We start from the raw sequence: 13,747 nt of genomic DNA on the forward strand, positions 1-13,747 counted from the left end.
ATCTTCAGGTTCACTGATTCTTCTGCCAACTCCAATCTGCTGTTGAACCCTTCTAGGGAATTTATAATTTCTATTACCGTGGTCTTCAGCTCTGGTGCCTTTTCATAATTTCCATCTCCCTATTTATTTTCTCTTTGCATTCATCTATCACTTTCCTGGTTTCCTTTAGTTGTTTGTCCACATTTTCCTTTATCTCTTTGAATATATTTAGGACCATTTTTAAAATTCTTTGTCTGGTTCCAGGTTTCGTCTTTCTCAATGATAGTTTCTAATGCTTTAAACTTCTCCTTTGCCTGGTCCTTTCTGCATGTGGATCTTGTCTTTGGCCTGTGTGTTTGGCCCCAGGAATTCCCCCATTTATGTGGGTACAAATATCACCTCTTTCCTAGGATGCAATTTTCCCATGGTCCTGGGCACTGCACTGTATATCCTATAGCCAGCAAGCCCTTGCCCAAGCAAGCCACTTAACTGCTCTCCCACATTATTCTGTAGGAGAGCTGTGGCAACTTCTTTCCACATGCAGGGCAAGTTCTGGGACAGTGCATCTCTCAGGCCACCCCAGAGAGATTAGGAGAGATATACAAGCTCCTAGTATGTGCACAAGGGTTACTTTGCTCCCTCTGACACCAGGAGAATAAGTCAGTTCCATGCTGAGCTGGTGAGGGGATGGAGGAGGGGCCAGCCAAGGCCCTGCAAAATCCTCCTGCTTTTAAGTAGCCTTTTTCTTAATTCAGCACTGGCTCTGTTTTTTAAAGCTTTGAGAAAGATGCTTCTGACAAGTCTTACTGGTTGTTCAAAGCTTCTGTGTGGGAATGGAGCCCTAAAGCTTCTCACTCCACCATCTTCTACTTTTGCATAGTTTTGATATTTTTCTTAATACAAAATTTTTTAAGTGTGAGAAAATTATCAAAATTCATTGAGAGACAACAAGACCTAAAAGGAGAGATATGCCATATGTATAGGTTGAATTAATCAGTATTGTAAAATAAGTGCTAATTTTCCTAAAACTAATGTCTGGGTATTCAATGCAATTATAATCAACCCCCCAGCAGAAATTTTGGTGGAACTTGACAAGTAGATTCTAACACTTACAGAAGTGTAAAGAACCATGAATAATCAAAATGCTCTTGAAGAAGAAAAAATGGGACAGCACACTCTGCCACATATCAAGACATTATAAAACTGCGGTAATTAAGATAGTGTGGTGTTTGTGTAAGGGAAAACAAATAGAAAAGAATAGCGAATACAGGAAATGACCTAAAAATATATGGGTATATACATACTGAGCCGCATGGCAGAGTGGTTAGAGGATATGGGTTCTAGAGCCTGAGACTGCCTGGATTCAAATCCTGCTTACAGAATGTGCTAGGGGAGTGATCCTAAATCAATCACTTATCCTGTATGTACCTCATATTTTCATCTGTTAAATAGGGATGTTGTTCTAGTTTGCTAATGCTGCTGGAATGCAAAACACCAGAAATGGATTGGCTTTTATAAAAGGGGGTTTATTTGGTTACAAGGTTACAGTCTTAAGGCCATAAAGTGTCCATTAACAAAGGGTACCTTCACTGGAGAAAGGCCATTGGCATCCGGAAAGCCTCTGTTAGCTGGGAAGGCACATGACTGGCGTCTGCTTGCTCCTGGGTTGAGTTTCAAAATGGCGTTCTCCAAGACGTCTGCATCAGCTTCCAACGGCCATCTTCAAAATGTCTGTCTCAGCTCCAGCTCGCTATGAGCTCCTTCTGTCTGAGCTTACATATTGCTCCAATAAACTAAACAAGGCCCATGCTGAATGGGCAGGGCCATGCCTCCATGGAAATTATCCAGTCAGAGTCATCACCTACAGTTGGGTGGGTCACATCTCCATGGACACTGAACCAATAGGTTCCAACCCAATCCACACTAATACGTCTGCCCCTACAAGAATGCATTAAAGAATATGGCTTTTTCTGGGGGTTGTAAATATATAAACCGGCACAGATGTTAATATCTCCTAATATATAGAACCAATTCTTCATAAAATAAGTTCAAATGCCCAATAAACACATCAGAATGTGCTCAAACATAATATCAGAGAAATGCAAAAATAAGACTATAAAACACAACTATACATTTCTCCAGATTGGTGAAAATTAGAAAGCTGACAATACCAAGAATTTGTGAAAATATGGAAAAATAGAGATTCTCATATAAAGCTTGTGGAATTGTGAGTTAGTTCAACCACTTTGGAAAACAGTTGGCATTATCTGGTTGTGCCAGTTATCAATCTGTTACCTTTCAACTCCAAATCCACCTTTCATTGCCCTGCTCATGACCCTGGAGATGGACCCTATAAACATTTCTCCTTTGCCAGCTGGAGGGCATGGAGGGATGATGCATGAGGACGAGGCGTCTCTTTCTGGTTCTGGTGTGTTTTCTTCTTTCTTGCTCCTGTGGTGCTTGGCTGGCATGTGGGATGCCCCAACTGGCAATTTCCCAGGAAGTTTTGTTAGCATCCCAGTGGGGAGTCCTGTTTACCAGTCCTGCCTATGATTCCCTGTTCACCAGCCTCAGCCCCCTGACTGTGAACTAGTTCTGTCCCAGGGCAACTCAGAGAACTTTTTCACCATCCAGTCAGCTGCAAACACACTACTCCAATCAGCTCTGAATCCTAGCCTTGGTCTGAGGTCTCCCTTCCAAGTCTTTTCACTCATCGGGTGCTCTCTCTCAGTCCTTGGATATTCTTTTGAGGCCTCTTTCATGCCCTCTTAGTGGCTACTTGTAAATAGTTAATAATTTTTTACATTGAATATTTGAATATTCCGTGTTCAAGATGCTATGTGTTCAAGATCTCACTTATGCATTAGTAAAATCAAAGTTGTACATGTATGAGGCAGTAATAATCAGATAGATGATAGATAGATAGATAGATAAACTTGTACAAGGGTGGCAAAGTACAGACACAAGAATACCCATAGCAACATTGTTCAACATAACCTAAAACTGAAAACAAATCCCAATGTCCATCAACTGGAGACAGATTGGATGTGGCGTGTGAGAGACAGATTGGAGTCAAGGATATCTCCAAAGTTTTTAGCCTGAACAATCGGAAGATAAGAGTTTCCATTTCCTGAGACAGAGAAGGTTGCAAGAGGAGCAGGTTTTGGAGATAACACCAGAAATGACTTTAGAATGCATTAAGTTTAAGATGTGTATTAGGCATTCAGATGGAGATGCCAGGTAGGATGTTGGATATGCAAGCCTGGATGACAAGCTGAAGTTATAAATTCTGGGGTAATTAGCATACAGAATCCATAAAGTCAAGAGATATGGATCATATCAATAAAGGAGTGAGCAGATAGAATAGAGAAGGGGACGGAAAACTGAACACTGGGACACTGTTCCTAGATGACCTGTCACAGTCTCCTAACTCTCCCTACTTCTGTTGTCATGCCCACCCTCTATCCCCCCACCCCCAAATGTCATCTTTTCTCAGCATCCTGAGTCATCTTTTATAAAACATAATCCAGTTATATAATTCCATTGCCTAACCTCCTCAACGCCTTCCTTTTGCTCTTGAAGTCCAAACTCCTTCCCAAAAGGATCTGCCTCCTTCCCAGCCCTCTGACCTGATCTTATTCCTTCCCTTTCTTGCTCTTTCCAGACCCTCTACTGTGCAGTCCTATTTATCCTTCAAATACATTCCTCATTCCCGTCTCCGGGCTTTTGTACTAGCTGTTCCCTCAACCTGGAGTTCTCTTCGCAGGGCTGGCTCCTTTTCATTCAGATCTCAGCTCAAATGTCACCCCTTCCCAGCATCTTTGCTGAACATCCTCTCTAAAGTATTTACTGACTAATCGCTCCAACAGATCCCTCAATAGCACTTTTTATCATAGCACTTACGTCTTATTTATTTGTTTATTCTCTGTCTCCCCCACTAGAATCTGAGCTCCATCATACCATGGACCCCATCTTGTTTACTATTATTTTTCCTAATGCCTTGAACAGTGTACACCACCTAGCAGGTACTCAGTAAATATTTGTTGAATAAATGAATTAATGGCCTCAATTTCGTGTTCTCTGAAGTTTCCGAATTGTGGAGGAGAGAACCACTGGGCTACATCTTTTCTTTCGGTCCTGGCTTTGTTTATCTTCTTTCACCTTTTACTTCTTCACCAGTTCCCCTACACTAACAAAAGCCAAATAGTGTGTAGAGATATGAGAAAGAATACTTCATTCAAAAGCCTGTGAATCAGAAGATTGTGTAAAGAAGTTACTCTAATCTAAATACCCCCAACTTGATGGAATGCAGCCAATGACTCAAGACAGGCCTCGGGAACACCCATGATCTAGAAGGTATTTGAAGAGTGGCCAGGATTAAGCTTGAAACAGCAGTCTAGTCATGGGGTTGTTTGCTGAACAGTTCTTCGTTTTTGTAGGGGTGATGGTGTGCCTGGCCTGCCTGGTGAAGTTTGTGAGATTCTCCAAATTTATTTTCCTGCACTTCTGGAAAGTTTTGCCAAGGTCTTTCTTACAGTCAATGGGACAGTGGGCAGGTAAAGAAAATTTCTATTTCTTCTTTGCTGTTGTTCCTGGCTTCTTATTTATGTCTTAAAATATGTATTGCATCTTTTCCCATTGAGAGCAAAGTTGTAATTCCCTTTGATGATTATATTTGGGGGAACAGAAAGTATGAGTGAAATTAGAATTGTCAGGAAAACAAAAAGTGGAGCATGAAGAGCGTAACTAAGCAGGAGCTCTACTCAAATCTCACCTGTGTGCTTGTTCTTGAACACTCATGGGCTGGGTTTCCCTCTTTCTATGGTTCTCTGATGCTACAAACAGTATATAACGTAGAAATTTCTGCAACTTCTCCAAATTTACAAAACCTCAGAACGCATCTATTTTGTTGAAGGGTGCTTTAAAATTCTCAAATCTAAATAACTTTAATTCACTTAAAAAAAAAAAAAAAAACCACCTCCAAACCCTTCTATGAAGTGAGGATGTTACAAAATTAAGGCAAAGATCTACATGAGGTTACGTTTTCAAGATAGCTAGATATGGAATCAGGGTCTGGTGTGTGCCCCAAATCCATTAAATACTGCCAAAGACAAAATTTATCTACTAGAACACCTGACTGTATTTCAGAACCCATGGCTGGGCTACAGGTTTAGGGGATGAAGCTGTGGCTGTAACATCTTCTTAAGTGAAGGTCTTTGCAAGGTTACATTTTCTGGTTGGGCACCAAGAAAACCAACAACTTTAAAAAAAGAATTTAAGCTGCTTTAGAAATAACAACCAAGGCTAAGTGGGAGAGACTGTAAACAACTTTACGGGGCTGCCGAAAAAAATACAGAACAGCAAGTTAAATTTGAATTTCAGCTAAACAATGAACATATTTTAGGATATTACATCCCAGATATTCCATGGGACACACATATACCTAAAATTAATGGTTGTTTATCTGAAATTCAAATTTAACCAAGCCCCCTGTATCTTTATTTGTTAAATATGGCAGCACTACAGCCTTAGCAAAGGAAATTAAAGCATTACTATATGAGAGATTGTTTGGAATTAAAAAAATAGATTTTAAACTATTTATTACATTTGTAGTGTGTGTGTTTATCCAATTCAGGGTAGCTATGTCCAGTGAACTTGTGAAATAGCTTGAGAGTTCTACCTCCAAACACCCTGCTCCAAATGGATTCAAATGGTCACATACTGAGTGGATTTAGAACTTTGCAAAACTGCTACTCAACAGGTAGGGCAAAGGCCTTTAAGAATACACATTCCAAAAAAGTTTAAATGGGGCCAGAGACTGAGAATTTATTGACTCAAATTAAAAAGCAAACATAATCTTAACCTGGATTTTTCTTTCTTTCTTTTTTTATTTAGTCAATATTGAATAGAGTTATTACTGACAAGAGTAAAATGTCTTTGGGAATAGCAGATAGCAGAGAGAGAATGTATTTTGAGTGGGGGTCAAGAAGTAAATTCAATAATTAGAGTCTAAATCTGTAAACACCCTAAAGAGAATACTCTGAGCTGTGTGGTTGACTTCCTAATTATTTCATGAGTATCTCTTTTTTCTGTAAATCATATTTTTATTGTAGAATATACCATATATACAGAAAAGTGATAACTTTCTAAGTGCAATTTAACAAGTAGTTAGAGAGCAAATTTCAAAGAATATTATAGGTTATAATTCCACAGTTTCAGTTATTCCTTACTATGAAATATAACATATATACTAAAAGATAGTATCTTCCAAAGCGTGATTTAACTAGTAGATATATAGGAAATTTCCAAAGTTCTTATGAGTTATAGTACCATAGTTTCAGTCATTTCCTTACTGTGAAATCTAACATATATAAAAAAAGGTATAGCTTTCAAATTACAATTTAACAACTAGCTATAGAACAAATTTCAAAGGATGTTATGGGCTACAGTTCCACTATTTCAATTATTTCCTTCTAAGTATTCTAATACCCTAGCAACTGAGGAAAAGAAAATTATATAAAGATTCAGTATTCATAATCCTTTGTTAAATTCCATCTTGTCTTTTGCTACCCCTTCCTCTAGTTTAATCAGTTTCCCGATCATCAGTGATGTCTAGGCAGTGACCACCCCAACTTGTTCATATTGAAAAGGGGTGTCAACTTTATGAGCAAAGGAGACACCTCTAGTTGATGTTCTTGAAGAGGCTTTTGCCTCTGGGTTTCGGAACTTAGGAACACTCTGAAGGATTTAAGTTTCTGATGAATAAACTCAGTGAGTAAAACTTTTATAGTGTATGGTATTCCTATTAATTATAGTCCCTAGTATGCAATGTGTAGATTTTTCCCATGTACCCATCTGTTGACAACTCTCTGCACTAGTGTCATACCTTAGAAGTACATAATGCAAGCAGCTATCTATATTTGTGGTGCTGATCTGTGGGAAATATGCCTTTAAACAACCCCGCTCATTCCTATTCACCTTCAATACAGCTCTGATACTTATAATCCCACATGAGTATCTCTTTGCAGACTTGGGGTCCCAAAGTCAGACAGTCTGGGGTTCAAATCCTGTTGTCATCATTTTTAGCAGTGAGGCCTTGAACAACTTAAGAACTTTTTCTCTTTTCACTTCCTCATCTATAAAATGAGGATAATGATGGCTTCTGTGTTACAGGATTGTTTTGGTCTTTAAATGACGTGATGCATCTAAAACATTTAAAACAGTGAATGGCAGAAAGTAAGTACTTCGTAGAGATCACCCATTATTATATCGATATTATTACCTTAACTATAGTACAGGCCCTGTCCGTTATACTTGGGAAGATTCCCTAAAACGGAAAAGAAGGTGAACTGGAAGATAACTCTGGGCATATTATCTCTTCCACCATAAAGAGTGTTATGCAAGGATCAACTTATAAATATGTCAATAAATAGATAAAAATCATTAGAAACACAAAGATATTTCTGCCATTGCTTGAGGCTTGTTAAAACTTGACCTGCACTCACAAGTAAGCTAACTGGATCTTTTGTTCAGTTTTTCAAAGCATACCCTTTAGTTTTTGGTGCAAAGGTTAATTGCAGCCTAGTATATACTGGATTGTAGTGAATTTTGAGATGGTGAAATTCATGTGAGTGACATTTATCCCAGATCTCAGCCATTAAATATGTACGTAATGTTGGATGCAAAAGGACTAGGGGACTGATTTGATTGCTGTGTAGCAATAGATAGATCTATTGAGTAGAAATGTTTCAGGTTCCTTTATTTCATAGTATTTTCTTTTTGCATTTCTTTGTTTTCTTCTTGGCTGATTTCCCTGTCTCCCATAGGCTGTGATTGCTGCTGGGTCATGGCGGGTGGGAGCAGGAAGGAGGCATAGTATGACTTTTAGAAGAAACCTTGAAATATCCTCACAAGGAGAGGTGTGTACCCAGGGAGAGAGATAACAAAGTACACTGCTTACCCTTGGGGAATTAAGACTTGCAACTGTCTCAATCTTTATGGGGTATGAATGAAATGTTTCCTGTCTGTGGTATCATTTTGGAGTGTCTTTGCCATGGCCTAACCAATTCCTCCAAAAAACAAACAAACAAACAAACAAACAGCCTTAGTCAGGGGTTGTCAAGAGCTGGTAACTACCAGTTCAGCAGAGTGGGGTGTGAATGCACTGCTTTGTAATATTAAGTATGTTAGGCCCTGTGCTTGCAAGAAAACGTTGCCAGTGAGAAAGGGACGTTTAAAGATTAATCCTCGCATTTAAAACCATTTCTGCTTTTGCAGTGATTACTGGAGCAGGAGATGGGATCGGGAAAGCTTATTCCTTTGAGGTAAGTTTTGTTCTTGGAGACGTGGTCCTGCCCTTGTATTGAACACATCATAGACACTGTATCACCTACCCCCCACCCCAAACCAGTTTTCTTATTCTAAAAGTAATATATACCCATTTAAGAAGGAAACTCTGCGCTATAAAAAAAAATCATAATCTCAACTCCCTGGACACCACTTTTTAATACAGTGATATTCAAATGGTATGATCCCCTAGCGGTTGTTTTTGGAATTTGGGGGGGCATTGTTATTTACTAGTGTTATTGTGCCATATACTTACACACAATATTAAAAACATTTTAAGTTACTTTCCTTTTATTTGTGCTTTACATTATAGTTAGGGTACATAATGATTTTTTTAAAAAAATTATTTGTATAGGCAGGGCATATTATCTCTGACTTTCATTTCCAAAAGGTTAATGAGTATCACAAAATATTATACAAAAAAAGGTCTGATAGGGCTGAGAGTCATTGAAATATGTTTAGTATCTTTGGGTATTTCTTTCCAGGCTTGATCCTCTGCATATGTAGAGATAGGTAGATGGTGTTCAGGTTTGAATCGTGTAAATCACGCCCCCACCCCCACACCCCACAACCCCTGCAAAAGACATCTTGAAGACTTATTCCCAGCACCTCAGAATGTGATCTGACTTAGAAATAGGATCATTATGGATGGAATGAGTCAAGTTAAAATGTGGTCATTCTGAAGTAGGGTGAGTCTTTAACCCAATAAGAAGGGGAGAATTGGATGGACACAGTGGAGACCACGTAACGGCAGAGGTAGAGCTTGAAACCCAGGGCTATTAGAAACTCGGAAAAGGCAAGGAACACTTCTCTACAGGTGTTGGGGAGCGTGACTCTTGATTTTGGACATCTAGCCTCTGGAACTTTGAGACAATACGTTTCTTTCTTGTTGTGCTAAGCCGTACAGTTTGTGGAAATTTGTTACGATAGTCCTGCCAAACTAAGACAAATGGCTAGTTATAATTTTTAAAAATTCCATGAATGGCATATGCCATTTTAAACTGTTATTATTATGATCTATATTTACAAATTCCACAATTTCATTAATGAAGCACTGTTTCCTGGAATTCTTACACGTTTTGTTTCTTCTTTATGCCTATTACTCTGGCAATCACCTCCAGAACAGATGAAATAGGATAGAAAAAATAGAAAGAATATTGAAATTGTAAGAAGTTTTAGAAGGTGTTAGAAAACCACTAACACCTTGAAAAATATAATGATAAAAGTTTCCATTTACAATAGAAAAATGAATATCCTAGAAATAAAAATATAAAAATTGAAGGTCTTTTTTAGGAAAACTTATAAAACTCATATTGAGAAATATGAGATATTCTGAATAAGAAAAGAAATACCACATTCTTGAAAAGAAAGATGTAAAAAAAACTAGTAATTTTCCCAAATTTATCTCAAATCTCAGATTATGTATATCATTATTTTAGAAATTTTCAATTTGGTTGTGAACATTTTCTCGTATCAAAAACATGATTTTTAAATGGCAACATAATATTCCATGAAATGGATGGCCCATAATTTAACCATTTTCTTATTGGAAATTTTAATTGTTTGTAGTTTTTCATTTTACGTAAATACTTCTGAGTCAGAGGTTGTAAACATATTTAAGGCTTTTGTGCTTTCCATTAAGGTTATATTAATTGACACCGACTCTCTGAGAGAGCTGTACTATCATACCAAAACAATCTCAAGATTGGTGAAGATTTATGACAAAAGCATTCAACATCAACACGCACTGTGTTTTCTTGTCTCCAAATGCCTGCATCATGATAGCTGCCAAAACATATCATGCAAAATGACACAGTGTAAGGCACCCAGGAGGCACTTGACCGAAACTTCTTGGATGTTAACAAACCTGAACCATGCCAGTTTAAAAAGGTCTGAGTACTAGTCTTTCAGGTCTGCCAACCAACCTCAATCCTCTGATGATTTTTTTTTGGCATTGACATTCTGTTTTAACTTTGCTTTTTAAGCCAGAGTTCTTTGCTCTTTTCCTAATTCATGACAACTCACTGACAGTTGATAGTGATCAAAACACAGTAGATAAGTAGTCATAGTTGAGTGTTGGGGTTGGGGAGTTTTCTCAGTAACTAGTTCCAAAGCAATTTGTCTTCCATATCTAAAAATCAGAACTTTTCTAGCTATGTGCATTAAGACCATATAATCCTTTATTTCCCACCTTAGACCAGGTTTCAGGAAACAACCTAATACCTCATCTAAAACGTCTATGTCCTAACCTCTAAGTTCTCTGGATTGCTGAGTGATTCAAGTTCCTTCTGATTATCCAGATTCTTTCTTCAGATTCATGCTGACCCTTGATATCTTACATCTCAGCTACTTTTCTTTCTATTTAGAGAAAATCCCATGTGGAAGCTCTCCTTAGCTACTCATTTCTTTAATTTTTTTTTTCTTTTTTTAGCAAAGCAATAACCTGGGAGTCAGGAGATGTGGGTTTCAGTTAGTTTGAACCAGACTGACATTAACTGTCTGGAGATTTTGGACCCATTGTATGTCCTTTTTGGGCTTCAGGATCTTTAACAGCACACAAGATACTGCCCAAGAGCCTTCAAGTTCTAAAATCCTAATTTGCTTGGTTAACCAATTCTTGCTTGGTTTTTCTCCTTGTAGAATCTTTCCCTTCTTTCCTTTTTGTTCTTTTCTAAGACTGTGTTAAACAATTTTCTGGGATCCCATCTTCTCCTTTCTGCAGGCTTTTCTCCCTTCCAAAGGGCCTGTTCTTTTCTCCCTGCTAATGACTGCTACAAGGAAAGCCATTCAAGGTCTGGGAGGCTGTGGGCTGTAATGGTTAAGAGCAGCAGGTTGGGAGTCAGACCTACATGTGCTCAAATCCTGCCTTGGATGCTCACTGGCTCAATCTCCATATCAATAAACTGGAGGCAACGTCAATCCCTTTGGATTTTCTAAGTGTTAAATAGGATAAGGCAGTGTAGAGTAAGGAATTTTGGCTCCAAAAGGAGGTCTGGGATGTACCTTCTTCATCCTTGGAATTTCCCTAGTGATAGGTATGTCTTTGTTATTCCTGGGGCACCCCCAGAACACACCTGGTAGTTTATGCTAATAACGTGACTCAGAGTGGGTCCTGGCCCCACTGTCAGTCTTTGGGTGGGGACTGGCCACACTAGCAAGGCCTACCATGTGATTAGAGGGTTGGGCTTTTGACCCTGACCTCCAGGGAGAGGAGAAGGCCTGGAGTTCAGCCACAAGAACACTGATTCAATCAATCAAGCCTACACAATGAAACTCCAATAAAAACTCTGGACACTGAAGCTGGAGTGAACTTCCCCGATAGATAATGTGGCTGCTGGAAGGGTGACATGTCCTGACTTCACAGGGACAAGACACTGCAGCTTCATGCTTGGGACCCTCCTAGATCTCACCCTATGCATCTCTTTTTTAGGTTCTGTGGAAGGTTGAATTATGCACTCCAGAAAAAACATGTGCTTAGTCTTCACCCCACTCTTGTGGGTGTAAACTCATTGTAAATAGGACATTTTGAAGATGTTATTTTTAGTTAAGACTGGTCGACCAAATAGGATGGGTCTTAATTCTATTCCTGGAGGCTTTATAGAGAGGAAGCTGCTGGGAGGAGCCAGAAACTGGAAGTCAACAGAACTCGGAAGAGAAAGGAGAGTTCATTGCCATGTGATGGGAAAGCCAAGGAACCCAAGGATCACCGGCCACCCAGAATGCGACAGCCTCTGAAACCATGAGCCAATAAATTCCTGCTAGTAAGCCAACACATTGTATGGCATTTGTCTTAGCAGCTGGGAAACAAAAGACAGGCTCCTTCTTACTTGTATCATTTTTGCTATTATAAAACTGTAACTGTCAAGTATAATGCCTTCCTGAGTTTTGTGAGTCATTCTAGCACATTTTTGAAACTGAGGGTGTCATTCTTTAGGTATTGAGTCCACCGGCTCATCTGCCACCTTCTCTCCACCTTTCGGGGTTTTCTTATGTTTGTTTTATGTATAGTGTCTAGGATTTTTAGTTGTAATTAGTGGAAGGAATAGGGAAAAGTATTTCTACTCCATTTTTCAGAAGTCTATTCTATAATGCATTTTAAAGCTAATCTATATTCATAATTAGAGTGGCAAAGAGGCTTTGCCTCTTGATAAAGGAATTTCAATCATTCCTTAAAGTAGGTGGGAAAAAATTCTGGAGAGGGGTGTGCAGGGTGGAAAGACAAGAGTGGGCCTGTGCTTCCTACCTCGGAGGCCCCTGCTTAAACCCCACCCTCTTTTTCACTCCCTTTCTGCTCTTTTAGCACCTGAATTCAAGTCCTTTCTTTTATTCACTGCCAAACAGAGGAGGCACTGTCTTCCCTCGGGTTCCCACCACCCATCACAGATTAGCAGCCACAGGCACCTTCCTTGACCCAGGCCCCAACATACAGTAAAAGGATAAACAAGGCCATTCACAACAACGGCAGTCATTCTTCTTTAGGTTGGAGCCCGCCAGTGAATTCTGGGAAAAGAAGTACTTCTGTGGGCTTAAGTGTCCTTAAAGGGGGATGGGAACCCCCGTGTATGGAGCCTGTCAGCTTGAACATTCTGGAAATAAGATTGAGTCCTGCCCAAGCAGACAAAAGGAACAACAGCTGCCCAGAAAATCACGTGTCGGCCATGCCCCCCTCCTTGCCTAGACCACTTCACATGGAACCTTTGAAATGTCTATGGCTCTTGAGAGAAATGGCACAAAGAAGAAGGAGAGGCTGGAAGCCCACCAGGCAGAGAGCATCCTTTGTGCTGAAAATGCAAATTGTTTTCCATTTAATGGACAATCTTCCCTTCAGGAGGTTGATGAAATGAATTGTGAGACAAAGGTGCTTACTTTTGATGGATTCCAAGTGAGGGCTGGATGTGGGGGTAGGGAATTTTCTGTGGAGAGAGAGAGAGAGAGGGAGAGAGAGAGAGACGCCTTGGCAGGGGTCAGCCTTGAGATGGGACAGACCTTGATTTCATTTTTTTGTGGTGATTATTTTTCAGATGAAAATGTGAGACAGGCCGAGCTGAAGATGTCTTTCTTTTAGGGAAACTACTTCCCGCCATCCCTTCCTTTGCTTATTCTGGTCAGAATGAGAGTTATCTAGGGTCAATCAAATTGACTTGCAAGTCTTGGAGAGATTTTTCTGTGGGCTAGTTTACATTTGAAACTATAGCTGGGTTCCAGCCAAACTGTCCGTAAATAGACTTATTTGTATGACATGTTTAAATATACTAGAAAGTCAACTATTTAAAGGGAACAATGGTTGCAGAGTATCACCACTAATTATGTCTGCTGTGTGTCTGGATATTTTTTACTATCTTTTTATAAAGTAAAACCTCACCGAACAGTTTCGAGCCAGGGATGGAACTTGTCGTTGTCATAAGGCATTGCCCTAAGCAGT

General features: G+C 39.3%; 1 protein-coding gene across 1 annotated transcript in view; it reads left to right on the top strand.

The window, feature by feature from the left end:
• Positions 1 to 4,381: 4,381 nt before the first annotated feature.
• The window catches only part of HSD17B3 (hydroxysteroid 17-beta dehydrogenase 3), a 48,774-nt gene continuing 39,408 nt past the window's right edge, over positions 4,382 to 13,747 (top strand). The window contains exons 1-2 of the mRNA XM_037798423.1: positions 4,382 to 4,535; positions 8,257 to 8,303. Of these exons, the coding sequence (XP_037654351.1) occupies positions 4,382 to 4,535; positions 8,257 to 8,303 (201 nt within the window). The remainder of the gene's footprint in view (positions 4,536 to 8,256; positions 8,304 to 13,747) is intronic.

Source organism: Choloepus didactylus, chromosome 10 (genome assembly GCF_015220235.1).
Source record: "Choloepus didactylus isolate mChoDid1 chromosome 10, mChoDid1.pri, whole genome shotgun sequence".
Taxonomy (NCBI): Eukaryota; Metazoa; Chordata; class Mammalia; order Pilosa; family Megalonychidae; genus Choloepus; species Choloepus didactylus.